Source organism: Anabas testudineus, chromosome 21 (genome assembly GCF_900324465.2).
Source record: "Anabas testudineus chromosome 21, fAnaTes1.2, whole genome shotgun sequence".
Lineage (NCBI taxonomy): Eukaryota > Metazoa > Chordata > Actinopteri > Anabantiformes > Anabantidae > Anabas > Anabas testudineus.
This window is the reverse complement of record NC_046629.1, coordinates 20,531,216-20,549,087: the sequence shown is the minus strand read 5'-3', so window position 1 is coordinate 20,549,087 and position 17,872 is coordinate 20,531,216. Positions and strand designations below refer to the sequence as shown.

General features: G+C 40.1%; 1 protein-coding gene across 8 annotated transcripts in view; it reads left to right on the top strand.

The window, feature by feature from the left end:
- Positions 1 to 17,872, top strand: part of clasp1a (cytoplasmic linker associated protein 1a) — a 59,826-nt gene that overhangs the window by 20,125 nt on the left and 21,829 nt on the right. For all 8 annotated transcript variants that reach the window (XM_033325821.1, XM_026375641.1, XM_026375640.1 and 5 more), the window contains 15 exons: positions 727 to 830; positions 1,080 to 1,171; positions 1,453 to 1,528; positions 1,844 to 1,941; positions 3,111 to 3,181; positions 13,273 to 13,413; positions 13,616 to 13,689; positions 14,346 to 14,438; positions 14,560 to 14,705; positions 15,583 to 15,718; positions 15,824 to 15,894; positions 16,088 to 16,147; positions 16,653 to 16,730; positions 16,843 to 17,010; positions 17,465 to 17,511. In XM_033325821.1, the coding sequence (XP_033181712.1) occupies positions 727 to 830; positions 1,080 to 1,171; positions 1,453 to 1,528; positions 1,844 to 1,941; positions 3,111 to 3,181; positions 13,273 to 13,413; positions 13,616 to 13,689; positions 14,346 to 14,438; positions 14,560 to 14,705; positions 15,583 to 15,718; positions 15,824 to 15,894; positions 16,088 to 16,147; positions 16,653 to 16,730; positions 16,843 to 17,010; positions 17,465 to 17,511 (1,455 nt within the window). The remainder of the gene's footprint in view (positions 1 to 726; positions 831 to 1,079; positions 1,172 to 1,452; positions 1,529 to 1,843; positions 1,942 to 3,110; positions 3,182 to 13,272; positions 13,414 to 13,615; positions 13,690 to 14,345; positions 14,439 to 14,559; positions 14,706 to 15,582; positions 15,719 to 15,823; positions 15,895 to 16,087; positions 16,148 to 16,652; positions 16,731 to 16,842; positions 17,011 to 17,464; positions 17,512 to 17,872) is intronic.

The following is a 17,872-nucleotide window of genomic DNA, read 5'->3' as shown; positions in this document are numbered from 1 at the left end:
TGTCTGTACTTAGTTTAGTATAAATGACTGAGTATTAATGAACAGGTATGGTATGGAGCATGGTTGAGATGACTGAAAGTTTAGTTGCCCATAGACCGCTTTCAGGAATTAATGTTATACTTTCTAAATTTCAAAATTGAATACATTTATATAGCAAAAACACACAAAAAGGGTCTGTGTCAAATTAAGAACAGAAAGCAAATAATTTGTCAGCTAATTAACAACACAAAGCCTTTGACCAAACACTTAATAGTGTTTAACACCTAAGATGTTTTCACATCTTTAATTCTAGCTCTGTTCTAGCATGTTTTATTTTTCATGCTGTCAAGCAGGGGTGGATCTATAGGGGAGCGTTGCTAGAGTAGCTTGTCCCCTATTGTGGGGTTTGCCCTACAACTGCTCCTCTACTCCATATCATTCTCACCCCAGATGTTCAGTTCTTAAAGCTGTAACTGGACAACAAAATAATAGAAACAAACAAGTCAGTCATTATAAATGACAAACATGTTTTCCATAGCTTAACCTAAGCTTAAGTCTTTATTGACTGCTTTTAGCATTGTATGTAAGTGTGTTTCATATTGGATTGCAGCCATCTAGAATAGGTCTAGCTTAAAAATGAATTAATACAGTATGGCACCTGTTTGCCAGCCCATGTAAATTCTTCTAGATCCACCACTGCTGTCCAGTGATACTAAAATGTTTCCTTCTACTGTCTTCTTCCCTCAGTTCTGCCCAGCCTTATTGATCGACTGGGAGATGCCAAAGACCAAGTGCGAGACCAAGACCAAACACTGCTGCTAAAGATCATGGAACAAGCTGCCACCCCACAGGTACCAACACACAGACATGAGGGATGTTGTTTTTTTCTAGGATTTAAGTTTAAGCTTGTTTTACTTGACGCGGTTTACATAATTAGTAATTGTAAAATGTTCTGCTGAATATTTTGGTCACTATTCTTTAACAAAAAAGACAAATTTCGATGTTCTATGTGAAGATCGTTAAGTCAGTCAATGTTTGAGTTTGAGCTCAAACATTCACCACAGCAAGGCCTATAACATGTTTGCTTTGTGTTGTTACAGTATGTATGGGACAGGATGCTAGGAGGCTTCAAACACAAGAACAACAGGACCAGAGAAGGAGTGTGCCTTTGCCTCATTGCCACGCTGAACACGTGAGTCAAATTCCTCCATCCCTATTTCAGCTGTAAAGGTAGTGTAGTATAATTTGATCTGGATTTCATCTATAAATGGGTAACGGTCTGTTCAAGAATCAACACATTTTCTGTCCTTGTGGGATAATTTGGTAGTGAACATGTAACATCTTATTACATTACTACATACTGGTGTTTTGCAGTGTAATTTTATTTCACTACCATGACGGTAAGTGTTTCCGTGTGTGTCTCCTTGAGTTGATCTGATCACATGGTTGAATTCTTTTAATTCTATCTTCCAGATATGGAGCTCAAGGTCTAACCCTCAGTAAAATCGTTCCCCACATATGTAACCTCTTGGGGGACCCCACAAGTCAGGTATGTCATTTTGTGTTTCCTTTCTTTTATGCCACTATATGTAATATAGTATGAAATTAATTTCACAAACAGACAATGTGTATATCAAACAATTAGCTTGTTGTCTTGCATATATTGAATATGGGGGAGAGTTGCAATATTTGAGATATCATCCATGTTTACACACAACAAAGCATCAGGCTTCAACACTCAACTGCTGGAATAAATGAAATGATTAAATCTTAATAAGTCAAAGTAAAAGGGAGTAAAGCAAAGATCAAAAGAGAAACAGACATTGATTTAAGCTGATTTCGTTTCTGTTACCGTGTACATCAGGTACGTGACGGGGCCATGAGCTGCCTTGTGGAGATCTATAGACACGTGGGTGAGAGGGTGAGGATGGACCTCAGCAAAAAGGGCCTGCCACAATCACGGTACGAGAGCAGGAGCCCACCAACCTCTGTGTGTGTGTGTGTGTGTGTGTGTGTGTGTGTGTGTGTGTGTGTTCATCCTCTTCAATTTTTCTGTTTTCATATTTTGTTATACACTGGCCAGAGGCTTTGATACCAGTGATTTTCTGGGGCATCAGACTCCAGTACTCCACACTTGCTTCTCCCCCTGGTGGCAATCTGAAGTATTGTAGAATAGAATACAGAGATGCATCAGAGATTAACTGTATGGCGGGCTAACCGATATGGAAAATAAATTCTATCACAATATTGTTTTCATATCAGTCAAAACTGTGCTGGAAAGTTGACCTTTTTAACTGCCAGCACTTGGGTATGGGACTTTAAATCTTGCATTGGACATTCTTTAAACGATTTTTCTGCTTCAGATGGTAAAAACATTTGATGGTATTACTTGTTTTTGTAGAAACGTGGCTTTGACACAGTTTGCAGTGCACACCACTTCTCTATCAGACTTAAATTAGCCAGAATATCTCCTCACTACTGAACCTCTCTGACTTTATTATTCTTTGTGTACAGCTGCAGAAGCCAAAACATTAGCATGTGTTGCTGCTAACAGCTGATAATATGGCCTGGGCCATGCTCATCAACCTAGCTGTAACTTTTCCAGCCACATAATTGGTTTCTGCAGCAATAAGGCTTTTGGCTTTTCATGTTGAAACATGGAAGTTCTATTGAAGTCATATCAACCAGTCTAGAAGTTATATTGACGGAAAGTTATTTTATGATAAATAATATCATTTTATCGCCCAGCCCTAACTGGATCATCTGTTTTCAAATAAAATATAGTCTGAAATCAAACGCTACAGTTCCTCAAGTTTTTATTATTTCCTCTTTTTCTTGCACCACGTCTATGCATTCCCCCATCACCTCTCCCTCTCTGTCTCTCTCTCTCTGGGGCTTATTGCCAGTTAGTCATCAATGTGGCAGTTTTGGACATCTATTTTAGTCTTGGCTGTCCCTGCTGCACAAAGCAGAGGGAGTGCTTGTCACCTGTGAAGTGCTGGATGGTGCAGTCAGTAGGTCCAGAGTCCATGTCTCTGCTTCAGTTTTTCAGACTCGTCTCGTCTCTTTACTTTGTGTCCACCTGTGTGCAGTTGTTAACATTTTGTTCTACTCTGCGTGTGCTTTTATAGATTGAATGTAATCTTCAGCAAATTCGATGAAGTCCAAAGATCCGGCAACATGATCTCATCCTCTGGCTCAGGTAAGAAGTGCGCTATTCTATTGACATTTCTGATGGCTCTTTGATATGCAATGTATGTACAACATACAGCTTATCTACAGTAAAGAAGCAGCAGTTGATCTCCTTCACAAGTAGTCTTTAAGTGAACTGTTTTAGAGAGGATGATGAGCATATGCTCTATGAAAATCAGGGTTCAGTATAATCTCAGTGGTTGAAAAAGAAGTTCCAGGCTTCATCATTTAGTGGGCTGTTTCTCTTCTGTATTGCACTTGTCTTGCAGTCACACAACAGTTGGATGTGTCAACTACTTTTAGACTGTATTTTCCATGTTGTGTTGTGAGTGTGTATTGTTGTTTGTGTCTGTGGATAATGAAGGATGGGTTGCACGCCAGACATACAGCCTGGGGCTAGAGGGGATGAGTTTTCTCCACAGGACGTGGGACTCCACTGGAGTTTTCATATGTCCATCTTTGGAGCCAAAGACCAAAACAGCCTTCCAAAATGCAGCCTGCTAAACCAAATATATTAAAATAGACAGAAGAAAACAGAAAAGAGAAATAACTACAATTCAAGTTAATTCACTCCCGAGTGTCAGTAGAATTGTGGCCTCTGTGCATGCAGGTGGTGTTGCTCTGACACCCACCTTACTGCTGACTCTGTCCCTTTACGGCTGACAGCATCCACTGGTCATTTACAGGGAGAACAGCTGAGCTGGGAAGAAAGCAGTTAGACAGGGCTCAGCGTTTCAAAAACAGTCTGCAGTCCTTCTAGCTTGCCCTAGACCCTACCGAACCCAACTTTGTGGAAGTGCAGCACTGAATATGTACCTAGACCTACAGAATTATTAAACAGCTAAGCAGACACACAAAGCAAACAAATGACAAAGTTAATTTAGAAAGCTGAGAGGCATATCCAGCTAGTCAAGCATTGTGTTCATCAACTTTTTTTTGCCTGGCTCGACATCTCTCTGTTACAGCATTTCAGTCTGTTTGCCTCAGAGCTGAGAAGAATGTGAGGTGCTAATGTGGACAGGGAATGAGCTGCCACGCTTCCACTTTAGTTTGACAGTTGTGCTAACAGCTTCCAAATAAACTGAGCGTCCAAAAGAGAGTCAAGTACTGGCAAAGAAATAGAGGTTGAATGTAGTAAAGATTATGAAGTAGAGTTGAAAATTAAACTATATAGCAACAGTAATGTAGACAATCAATATTCAGATAGTATCAGGAATAAACTGAACTGAACACTGAACTTTTTTTGCTCTTGATTTAAATTGTGAAGATTTCGATAAGACATGAAATTCCTAGTCATACTTGTAATATGTGAGATCTACTTATGAGAGAGATGGAAACAGAGGGAGCGGCTTTGCTATGGTGTTGTCAAAAACATTAGGCAGAGAGGATAAAACAAGGGAGGGGGTAGGAGACTGTAGAGGGAAAGATAGAAGAGGAGGATACAGAGCAAAACAAAGCTGCTATTTCTGTTGTATGGCCGAGAGGTAAACAGTGGGCGAGAGATAGAGGGAAGAGAGAGAGAGAGAGAGAGAGAGGGGAGCAGGAGAAAGAGAGACGCTATCAGCTGAGCAGCAGCATTCCTCTGTGTCTTCAGTGCTGAAGGTGGACGTGCATCATGACTGCTGAACAGGGTAAGGTTTAATCTTTACTAAGGTCTGATCACATTTATGCATCATACAGGAGATTATCATTTTATTCTTTTTAAGGCTTGTGTGTTTATGCAAGTGACGTGATGACAGAGCACTATTTGTTAAAGAGAAAACAGTTCTAACTCTCTTATGTAATCTGTTTTTCACACAGTGTGTTCTGCAGCAAACCATATTTTGACTCAGTCACGTTAATAATGAACCTTCTGTACTTTATCATTTATATGTTAAGTCACAGGATACTGTATTGACTCCAAGTGAACTGAAAGAATGGTGGTTGTTTTTGCTGTGGTGCAGCAGCAGCCTTTCCAGCACAGCAGTGAAATGCTACATTTCATGCTCCATGTTTGTCTTTTCTGTGGAGGCAGTCTGACCCTCAGTCTCCTCTCAGCACCTCGAGCGTCAGCTTATCTATACGTGATATGTGGATTCTGCATTTTCATAATCTTTACTGACTGTAAAGAGTTGTCTCGCGATCAATAACACGACACAGCAGTTCTGAATATGGAATCTGAAATAGAACTCTGGGCAGTAAGGAGTATCTCTGAAACTGTGTCAGTGATAAGTGATTGATCAGCATGTAGGATCCAGTACTGACAATTTAAAAGGTTTGCAGTTCTAGTTAGGGCAAGCCAGCATTTTCAGTTAACCTACAGATTATTGTCTCAATGAATCTTTTAGTCTGTTGAAGATATTTTAGAAAATCTATAAAAGCCTGTCTCAGGGTTCACAATGACGTTTTCAAATGTTGGCTTTGAACCATTTTCAGAACCATTTCAAGTTTCAGGCTCAGTTTCAGACCAGGTTTTACAGGTTTAGACCAAGTGTCCGGCAGTTTCAAATGAAGTTTCAGATAGCTTAACCAATAACAACAGTCATTCTGCACTTCTTTCTGTTTTGTTTGTGTTCGGATAGTTTCAGACCAAGTTTCAGTCAGTTTGACCATTAATAACAGAGTTAGGTGAAACATATACATTTTAGTGGTTTCTATTAAGTCTTGGAATTCTTAATATTGCAAGTGACTTCTTTGTGTCTTACTTGTATGTTCAAGTGTCTGTTGCTGTGTCTTCATGTTTCTGTGGCTGGGTTTGGTTCTGTATAAGCCCGTTAATAGCAAATCAATGCATAATGCAAACTGAAGCTTCAAATAGAGGCAGTATTTATAACCAAGACAGACAAGGCAATTGGCCCAAGTTAGCAGGCCCTTCTTAAAAAAGAGAAAACTGTGAATCTTGGCTGGATTCTTTAACTATTGTACACCAACCAATGAGTTCACAGTTTGTTTACCGTGGTCACACATTGCCTTTGTAATTGGCTGAATCCATGGTGTGTGCTCTATCTGCTTTCAGTTCCTTGCTGTTACATAAACATTGCCTACACTGCAAGACTGTCATTTCTCTAGAGTTGAGCTGTGATGAGCTGCAAACAGCAAGCAGATCTAAGGTGGTCATCTTAAGCCCCATCATGTCAGTAGGTTTCAGTATTTACATCGGCACACCTGTCCAATCATTTTACAAAAAGTATAAAAGGTGAAGTGACGTGCTTCTGAGAGCTGTGAAAAGCCCTTTGATCAACACACACAGACAAAAAGAAAAGCGCGCGCAGCTTGGCATTGAGCTTAGCGTGTTTTCTAATGCATGTGTGTGTGTGGGTGGCAAATACACAGACTTGTGTATTCGCCACTATTGGCTGGTGCACAGCGTGGAGGAAGCTCTAGCTTTAAAAAAAGAAGACATACTTGGTGTTTTTTACTGTGCACTGATTGTGATGCATTCAGGATTTCTTTTAGTTGGAGTGAGTTTCAGCTCACTGGAGGGTTGGGGGTGGGGAGGGGTGGACATACAGCAAACACAGAGAGTTGATGGAGCGAGACAAGAGTAGAGTATCAACTGCGGCCAGTCCTCTGAATGATGTTATTGTTTTCCTTTTGTCGCTGCAAAAAAAACGGGCAAGCAGACCTCAGTCACTATGACTTTGCGGCTCTCTGCGCGAGTCTTTGATAGGCACAATGACCGCAGTAGCAGACTCCCTGCCAGTACACAGCCCAATGGGTTATCTATACCAACTACTCTGAATATATGTACAAGTTGCATTCAACAAGTAGCCCCACTGGTTGGGAGCTGGGGTGAGCAGGTTTAAGTTCACAGATTTTAATTTACACAAACGTCCCAGTCTCTATCTTGTTAGCTCTGTTTCAGTCCAACTGTCTAGGAAGGTTTATTCAAATCCTTAAAATTGACATAACAACATAATGTGAATTTCGTTGCATTGACTAAAGACATTAAAGAGAAATTGAAAGAGAACTGTTATTGCGTGAGTTACAATGTTTCGTGGCAGTGCTAAAAATGTGTATGGGACTTTGTTGCTAATCAGAAAAGCTGTTTGACAGCAGGTGACTGGCACAGAGTGACAGATTTACATAAATGGCTCTGACAAGCCCAACATCAGCACCTGTGGTACTGGTGGAAGAAAAATAACCACCAGGACAATTATTTGTGTACAATGCTGCCTTGTTTTGCAGTGAACACATTCCATGATATTGAGGCAGATGTAGCTGTTGTATTGCTTTGCATATCATTTTATCCATCCACTCCTCCATCCATCATACATCCTGATATTGTTTAGTATGAATAGGGTGAGGCATGTTGTCTGCTGACGAAAGCTGACAGTTCAGCTTGTGTTCAGGAATTTTGAGTCGCTGATATTTTCCTTTCTGAATTTACCTAGCAGTTTTAAATATAAAACATAATTCCAACGCAGCCACAAAAAGCAGAATAGTAGACATTCAAATCATTAGTGTTGGCTGTAACAGTTCATGTACAAGCAGCTGGATAGTGTAGTAGTAAAATTGCTACCCTCTGTGGTAAAGTGGGGTTTAAATCCCAGCTGTGGCCCATCTTCAATGGGGGTTCTTAGACAAGACCTCTTTATGTTTACCCTGCCTTTTGTAAGTCACTTTGGATAAAAATATCTACTAAATGTAATGTAAATGTACAAGGCTGGTTCAAGCTCACTAAAGCAGTGAGTTAGCTGGTGTCAAGAAGAGACTGGTAGACTTACAGGCTCACAGAAAAATCAAGTCAGTTCTCTGCTTTCTTCTTCTTGATTTCTTCAGTTGATTCTAATGAGTGAGACAACTTGCTAAGAACAAGCTGGACTACAGTGCATTTATTTTCAGTCTGTGTGCTATCACTGCCACATTGAATGGCCTTTTCTCTTCACTTGTATGTCTGAAACATCACATTTTTTCAAATAATTCTCCCATTTTTCATACACAAGCTGAAATTATGACAAAGATGGTTGGTGGAAACCTGATATTGGTAGTTTTTGTGGTCCTGCTAGAACAATGGAACAGCTGTGGTTTTCATCTATTGCTGGTTGGACAACTGAGGACACAATTTAACTGTGCAGTAGTTCAGAGTGTGACATTCTTCTGAAATCACTGGTAGCCACAAGGAGGAGTTGTTTAGCTAGATTCTTTAAGTAGGAATAACAGCTAAACTACTCAGTGGCCTGTAGCGGTCAAATGAAGCTGACTTTCAACCCAGTGCAGCCAGTCAGTCAAACAGTTTAGCATAGAGAGATACAATGAAGATATGAAGCTGAGCAGGGGTTATAAGCTGCTTCAAAGGACACTGATCCACCACAACACTAACACCACCTGTCGATGTTAATGTTGTGATGGACAAGGCTCAGCATGGGCATTTTTGCCGGTCTATGACTATGCAAGGTTAGGGTTAGGGTTAGGGTTAGGCTCATCACGCTGACAACTATTCACCACAGCACTAATGGTTATCCATTGGGCCATAGGTGAGCATCTGTTGCACTAGTTGTGGTGGTGTGGCTGCACTAGTCAGGATCCCCATTAGTGTTCCTACAGCCAGTTCAGCGCGTTTAATTGGCAGCAGACCCATCGGTGAGATAGACCACTCTGATTGACTGTTCAGCTTAGTGATTCACTGCACAAGAAGGGAATACATAAGGTTTTCTATTGATACTTTTAATAAGTACAGATGCTCTGCCTGGCACTCAGGACTTGTTAAGTCTGGTCTTGGTTGTCTCTTTTTCTAAGTCAAACACACAGTTTCTTTTAAGGCTTCGGAGCAGCACTTGTCTGCACATGTTGGACCTTACATGAGCACTCAGCGTTTTCTGACAAAGGTGAACACATGAAAGCCTGCCCTCTGACATCTTTTCCTGTTTTTCAGTTATTTTGGACTACAAAACAAAGAATAACACAGTGCTTTCAAGACTGCTACAACTCCCCCCTGTCCTTTTGACCCTTATGTGGAATGAGCAAAAACATTTCGCGACTGAGATCAGAAGAGTCACATTACACATTATTACCTGTCTCATAAAACCAAAGACAAAAGAAAGAACATTTTATAAGTCAATTTGTCATCAGTTGACTCACGTCAGCAAAATGGTTCTCCTACTGTGTGCATGTGTTTCCTGAGTTCTGACATTTCACAGGTTGGGGCAAGATTTGTCAGGCAGCACAACTCACATAGCTCATATATTGCAGGAGCAAACAGAATAAGAGACAGTATCAGTTGCTGGTAAATGTTTGGTTTTGTTAATCCAGATTTGTAGCTACAAGGTGAATTTTCAACAGAGGTCAGCAGCCCATCTCTGGCTTGTCAGCAAAACAAGACATCTTTGTTGTTATGACATAACGCTGATCACTAGTCATCTGCGTGTTATGTAACACCACAGACTGCTGACTAAACTGTGGCCTGTGTGACAGATTAAACCCAGGGCCTGATGGGAAACCCCTTTAGCTTCCCCTGGGTGGCTGGGAAAAACAAGAGGAGGCAGAAAAGCAGAGTGAGGCAGTGACAGGAAAGAAAATGAAAGAGAAAATAATGAGACTGAAGAGAGAGCAAAATAGAGAAATATTGACAAAGGGAGACTGTTTGAGTGAGACCCCCCTTTCTCTGTCACACCCTTATAACTATTCTAAGAAATAGACTTTCTAGAACGTTCTCTGAATACTCAGTGATTTTGGGCTTATTCTTTTTCTAAAGAGCAGAGTGAGGGGAAACAAAATCCTCCCTATTATATAAATCTGTGGTTTACAGACAGATTACTGGTGACTCTGCAGTTCTAATGCAGCTTCAGCAACTTGAAGTGCTTCAGTGTGTTGTGGTATGTTCACAGTATATCGTGACACCTAGTGGGCAGAAAAGGTACAACATTCTTGACTCCACAAACAGACGGTATACTTTTGTGGTTAAATTACTCTGATCTATCGCTGCTTTAACTGGGAACAGTTCACCAAATTATAAATTAATATGTCCATAAGTTTTGTTTCCAGAATAATTTTTCATTCTTTTTTTTATTTCTCTCAACAGTTTTTGTTGCCTGTTGGTGGCTACTTCTTCATTTTTCTATTACACTTAATTGACAACATGAGGACGTAGTAGCCAAAAGGTCAGAAGTGCTCATGTGACATGCAGGAATGTGTTTTAAGAAACCAAACTTTGTGATAAATTTTTACTTGCACACAACCAAAATATGTATAGCAGTTATAATAGACTTCACCCACACCCCTTTTTGTTGACAAGCTGTCAGGGATTTAACCTTTTTAGTAAGGCAGTGGTGATGTCAGCAGGACCGTCACTACTTTCCTTCCCTTCAGACAGCACTAATGGCCCACTTCTTCAATGTGTTCTGTGTAGAAGTATGTATTTGTGTCAGGTTTGTGTGTCTGTGTTTGAATCGATCACTACATGTTACCAAAGCTTAAATTGCTTCCCAGACAAAAATCAATCATTTTGGCATTCGTGTCTGAATCAGTGAGAACAGACAGATGTAATCATTAGTTTTTTAAGTGTGGCTGGGTGGTGCTTTCTGTTAGGCTGTAGCTGTAAAGGTGGAGGTCAGGCTGCCTGTTCACATATACAGTATGCTGTAATACAGGCATCTCACACATGCTTACAAACAGAACAAGCAGCTTCCTCTGCCATTTGGAAATGGCTCAACAACAAATCAGATATGAGTTAAACAGTAACAACCAAAAGAGGAACCCCAGGTGCAACATTGTTAATTTATGTTGTAGGTACTTGATTGGTTATGACGGTTATGAACTTGTGAAATATGGGTTTATCAGTTTGTGTTAATATTTACAGTTTTTAGGACAGAACTGCTGGTTCAAGCCAACATAAGTGGTTTGTGTTGTTAATGGGTAAAACCAGCAATCTGCCAGTCAGATTTTAGAGCCCACCATTATTATTATTGTATATCACCTCCAATCACCAACTTGACAAGAAGTCATTAAGCCAGTGTAATCGAAAGTACCTATACTGTGGGTGTGTAGTCAGACACTTAAAACCCCTTAAACTCATACATTTAAGTTTTTTTTTTATGTAGTTCTTGCTGTTCTGCTGCTCTGTAGCACAAGTTCAGGGCTGTTTGCTGGATAGCCACATATCAAGTCATCATGACCGTGTTTTTACTGAATGTTAAGAGCATACCTCGAAGGGCTGATAACAGCATTTAGAAACTAAAAATTATTCTAAAACTAACTACTTTTGTACTGACAATTTTTAAAATGCAATATTTGTAGCTACACATTATATGTATATATAGTTTATGTAACGTATTATAAGTATATATTACACTAGAGATTAAATAATAAGAAAATGTAATATTAACATTATAGTGACCACAATGATCACAGTTATTATTACAGCCACATTATTGGTAAAATGTTTGAAAAGTACTGATAGTCAAACTGAAATCATTCAACAAGTACATGCTGTTTGAGTTGGATTGCTGGATTTTAGCATGGCTAAATTAAGCAATGTGTTATCATGTACAAAATCCCCACATCGTCCATTGAATGCTGCATAGCTAATGCAGCAATTTTCCTTCTGCAAATTCTTCAGACAGGGTAACCATCTTCAATTAACTTTCCCTCAGCAAATACAACCACACATCAGAAGTCTCCAGACCTCTGTCACTGCCTGCCGCCATGTTTTCACTGGTCATGTCATGATTGAAAACCCCAGTTTAGAGTGAAACAGTTTGTGCTTCTATTGTACTCAGTATTATCTTCCTTTGTTTAGTTAATACTGAGAAGCATTGTTGATATTTAAACATAAAATTCTGTTTTTTATTGTGGTGTTTTGTGGGAAATGTGCTCAGTAAATATAGATTAGTGATCTCACAGCAAAAGACCCCTCCCTCGCTTCATCATTAGTATCTCCGAACACCGACAGCATCTCACACACACACGCACGCACACACACACACACACACACACACACACACACACACACACACACACACACACACACACACACACACACAGATAACAACTAAGAAAGGCTTGAGGGATGGCTATTTAGGCACTTTGTCAGGGGCACAGAGTACGACACGCACACACCCAGTGGACAGAGAATGCCTGGCGACAAAGAGAGAGCCTGTTAGAGGGTACAGCAGAGACATGCTGAGGAAGCTGGTGTGCAAGAAAATCTGCGCTCGTAAGACTAATCCCTTTTCACTCTCCCTTTTTTCTGCTCCCTTTTCTTCTTGCTCGACATTGCTTCCTGTCTTTATTAGTATTTAGTCTTTCTTGTCTTTTTCTGCCTGTCTATTTTAGCTTTCCTCTCTCCCCCTTTTCCTCTCTTCTCAACCTGTTGCCTATTCTCTCTGTCTTCCACTGTTTTTCTGTCTGCCAGAGATGCATTGTCATGGCGATGATCTTTTCAGCAGGGCTGTGTTTTGTGGATGAGCTTGATCATAGCATGTTTCCTACATATATAAATTAATATGAACTGGCTCCACTGATGTGTGCTGTGTTAATGTGTAGCTAAAAGGGCTAAGCTTCTTGACTTAACCCACAGCTTATTATAAATCTATGTACAGGAGCATATTCTTTCTGATAAAAGGGTTAGGGAATATTTTTTTAAAATGCATTATTTTTTATTACATGGCCTCGAACACTGTCCATGCAAACATTCCTGTTGTCGCTATGCCTCCTCCAACATCATCCTTTGAGCTCCAGGCTAATCCTTCATATAAATGGTCACATTGGACAGGTGACAGGGACCATGTATCTATGCTTCGCTGCCACCCCAGATTAAAGTCAGATGCATGGACAGATAATGGGTGAATGGATGCAAACACACAACCTGACAGAATGACTGCTTTCCAATCTCCCCTGAGGCAGTCACAGTGCATACAATGCAGAGTTGACTCATGTCCTACTGAAGGCAGATTAATGAGAAGAGAATGATCATGCATTTTGCCATTGGTCCTATACCTACTAGGAAAAATAGTGACGATGTATCTGAGAATGATGAGTCAGTTTTGATTTATTGATCCTTACTGGAAGTAGTAGCCATCATGTGAAAAACATTTACATTTCCTTACATCCTTCTGAGCTTTTTGTCTGGATTAAATAAATTATAACCTGATTAATTTTATTCTCCTTCTCCTGTTGTTGCAGATAAGAACTTTGAAGATGAAGATTCTGTGGATGGAGGCCGGTCCTCCTCCTCTTCGTCCTCCAAAGCACCCCCTAGTGGCAGAAGGACCGTAATGAGCTCCGTCAGAAGACCCAGCTCAGCCAACGCAGCTAAAGCTCCAGGTAGAGAAGCGGTCCAGTCTACACAGATGAACACAACTCTGTTTACTTCACAGTACTTTTGATATTAGTAGATATTAACAGTAAACTGTTTAGCTGTGTCTTGATACTGCATGCTGAAGTGATGCCCTTTTCTGCTGCTGACATAACTCTTTAAAAATATTGTGTTTAATCCATTCTGCAATTTCTTGTTCATATTTAAAAGCTAAAGAAGCAGGAGCAGGCGCTGTTGATGAAGAGGATTTCATTAAAGCCTTTGAAGACGTGCCCTCAGTCCAGGTACGCCAAGTGCAGAAATTAGTATATCTTCAGATTGTCATAGCAGTGTTGCCTAACACTGATGTGAACTAATGTGAAACTGCCAACACACACAGGAACAGCGGAGGATATTGAAGGAATACTGTTCATTGTCTGTATGTAGCTTTTTGACACAGCAAGGAGACAGATTTAGTTTCAGAATTGAGATGAGGTGAATGGTGTTGCAGGAGTAAAACTTTTCTCAGACCAACCACTAGTGTGCAGTGTTTCCATGTCATCTTTAGGTGTACTAGGTACAAGGTACTGTCCTCCAGATATTCTTAGGGTTCACTGTAATCATTTTAGTTTTACTTTTTTAACCAAATGCTAACTAAATTAATTAAATATCCATGAGCTACAATTAGCATCCATTAGTACACCCTAAGGTAAAAGAGGGAACACAGTAGACAACCTACTTGAACAGCCATTGTCAGTCCTAGAATGTTAGCATGGAGGCATTAGCATTTAGTTCAGAACACCAATGTGCCTTAGTACAGCCTCACACAAAGCAGCTGGAATTGATGTTGCCTCTTATTACAAACTGTAAATTTCAGCACAAAGAGAGACAGGATCCATAGCATTACTTTGCAACATCAGCACAAGTAGGTCATGATAAAGAAATGTCTTTCTGTGTCCAGATTTATTCAAACAGAGAGCTAGAGGACCAGATGACCAAGATCAGAGAAGTGTTGTCTGATGACAAACATGACTGGGAGCACCGAGTGGTAGCAGTAAGTCTCAGAAAACAACTCTCTCCCACTCATAGACTACATGCAGTACAGCATCAATTTTGAGATACTGTGGCAAAATATGAATTTGTCTCACTCTCCTTCTGTCTTTCTTCCTCTCCAGCTGAAGAAGGTCCGTTCCCTTATGTTGGCTGGAGCCACTGACTACGAAGGTTTCCCTCAGCAGCTGCGTCACCTTGAGGCTGCCTTTAAACTGTCTGCTAAAGATCTGCGCTCTCAGGTGGTCCGCGAGGCCTGTATCACACTGGGGTAAGATCCTAAGCGGTCACCAAGATTTTAAATATTTAGGGATAGTTCATTTATAAAATCTTTAATATGAAGTTTACTCTGATATCTAACCCTCTATTACTTCAATTTCTCAAGTAATATTATCATTTGGAAATGAATATCATTATCCCTAAGTGCACAGTGTTTGATTTGCATTAATCATTCAAGAAAAACTGGCAGTGAGAAGCTAAATTATGATAGTAATGAATAAGAGGAACCAGGGTACTTAAGTGCGTTTGTTCCACTTTAGGATTGACTCATTTAAAATCTGCACAACCCTAAAACACAAGTTCGCATAGTGATAAATTATGAAATCTAACGAAATTCTGATTATTTGTGAATTAATTAAAGAGTCGTTCATTTTTTATCAATGGATCGGTGTCAGTGGCTCTGCTAAGAGGCTATATTGGCTGAGATTGGCAGCTGTGATATTGACCAGACTCTGGAACTGATTACACTACACCAGGAAAATACCATGCTAAAACACTTTCTTTCCACATACTTAAGCTAATGAAAAGGAGTCTTGCTTGAGTAAAAAATATTTGTCATCCAAATTTTAATACAGTCCTGATGAGGTGGAACAGAATGGAGATGCACTGAAAGAGCAGTAGTTTGATGAATAGATGAGAGCTACATGGACTCTGTCATCACTTGAAACCATCCCATCTTACCTCTCAGTGCAAACATTATGTGCCTGAGGTAGATCAGACATTAATGTTTTCTTCAGTTTCGTAGACAGTTACAACCAAGATGTATGTATTCCCTTTCAACACTATCATAAATGGATTCTTCAAACTCAATGATGTTTAAGCTTAATCTTTAACATATTGTCTTCCTTCCTTCTTTGTCCATCTGTCAGACATTTGTCATCAATTCTGGGTAACAAGTTTGACCATGGAGCAGAGAGTGTCATGCCCATACTGCTGAACCTTGTGCCCAACAGTGCCAAAGTCATGGCCACATCTGGAGTGGCTACTATCCGCCTCATCCTCAGGGTAAGATGGTATACGTTTTCATTGGCAGTTAATTCAGAATTCAGTAAAAAAAAAAAAGGAAACTATGGAAATACACTCCTTGTGTATTTTGCTTTTCTTCTCCAGCACACACACTACCCACGTCTCATCCCCATCATCACCAGTAACTGCACCTCCAAATCAGTAGCAGTCAGACGGTAAGACGACCTTAATACTGCTACAACAGAAAAAGACCTGCATGTGTTCTTAAGTAAAATGCTACATGATAAAGTTTTTTACTCTTTAATTCATTTCAAGTGCTGATTTGTTGTCCAGAGTTTTGTGCATTTGCTATTGCTATATCACATCAGAGTTGCACACTAGAGAACCATACCTTTGTTTCATCTCCAGACGCTGTTATGAGTTCCTAGAACTCATGTTACAGGAGTGGCACACCAATACACTGGAAAGGTAAGTTGCTTGTCTCATGTAGAACAAATTAGCTGATTCCTTCCAAAACATCCAAAGCACTTTGTGTGTGTGTGGAAACAGGGTCCACACGCATACGTGGGCATTACATAGCTGGGATAGATGCATCTTGTTCCTCTCCTACCTCCTCCCACATGATGATTGAGTTTGCTAACATTTGAGTTGGCTAACCAATGGCTCGGCACGCCACTGATAAGGCCCATTAAATTGATGAGTCCTGAGAGTTGTCATCATCAGAGAGCAATAAGGCAACTTTCCATCTCTGTAACCATGACAACCACTACGGAGACTTTAAAAAGCGTGTGAGAAACCTTGTGGGTGGCCACATTCCCTGTGGACAAGCAAAGGGATGAAACTGGAAGAAACAGGAAGGGGAAAGGAGAAGGAAATAGTTTGAGAGATTTAGCTCTGTAGCAGTTTGAAGTTTAAGGACACAGAGGTAATGCACCTGTAAGTTAACTATCACCATGTTCCCATACTATCCCAGACATGTGGCTGTTCTGACTGAGACTATCAAGAAAGGGATACATGATGCTGACTCTGAGGCCAGATCTATTGCAAGAAAGTAAGTGTCCCCTTAGGGGTTTAGTCTCCAGCTGAAAAAGTTTTAGTGTCCTGGTATATTTTTGTTCTGTTGATGTCTGTCTTCACCTCATTATTTTCATCCTTACCTGTAGGTGCTATTGGGGTTTCCATGGTCACTACAGTCGAGAGGCAGAGCATCTGTTCCAAGCGCTGGAGTCCACCTATCAGAAGGCCCTCCAGTCTCACCTGAAGAGCTCTGATAGCATTGTGTCTCTACCCCAGTCTGACCGTTCTTCATCATCATCCCAGGAGAGTCTAAAGTAAGAACCGCGCAGCTCTTTTAAGTTTCCTTTTTTTTAAATCTTACTCTTTCCTGTTAGGTTCCCATACCTATGCCATTTGTTCCATATTACTCTCTTGTTCACAGTATGGTCTTTGTCCCACTTTCCACCTTTTCCTCTGTGCTTTAGGCTTTTAAGTATCTATTTTCTGCTGGAGGAAAACCTCAATGCATACAGGTGGATTTAATGAATGTGACTAAAAACACTGGTAAAATTTGTCAGATGGCCAGCAAATGGGGAGTCACATGCACACACACTTGGATTCAGTGTCATCATTTACCCAGTTTATAGATTCCTTAAAGAGCATGTGAACTAATAATTGTCATCTGTATGTGTCAGTTGGGACCCTTAAGGAACAAACAGAACATGTCATTTAAAATAAAAAAAGAATTAATACAAAGTCAAAAATTGTGCTATTCTCCCCTTTTTTCAGCCGTCCATTGTCTGTGAAAAGTGTGATTGGAGGGAGCATAACAAGAAGTAAGTTACTTTCTAAGTCTCTTTCTATTCTGTGGGGATTTGTGTAAACCTAGTCTAAAGTGTGGTGAAGGAAGTAAGGAGAAAGTAGTTAATCGAGACTGAAGTTCCCATTTCAGTGACCCAGCTAATATTCATACTGCCCCCAAAAGCACTCTAGTAGCTTAGTGGGTAAGATGAGATGGAAATGATGAGCTACATACCTTCTAGATTTGGGGTATTTATAATATACTGTATGTACTATGTACATATATGTACTATACAAAAAGAATGCTAAATTAAAATAATGAGTCTAATACGTTTACATCTTCACATCTGGCTTTTGTTGTACAGTTTCTATTGTACAGTGTGACGATAGTGGGCA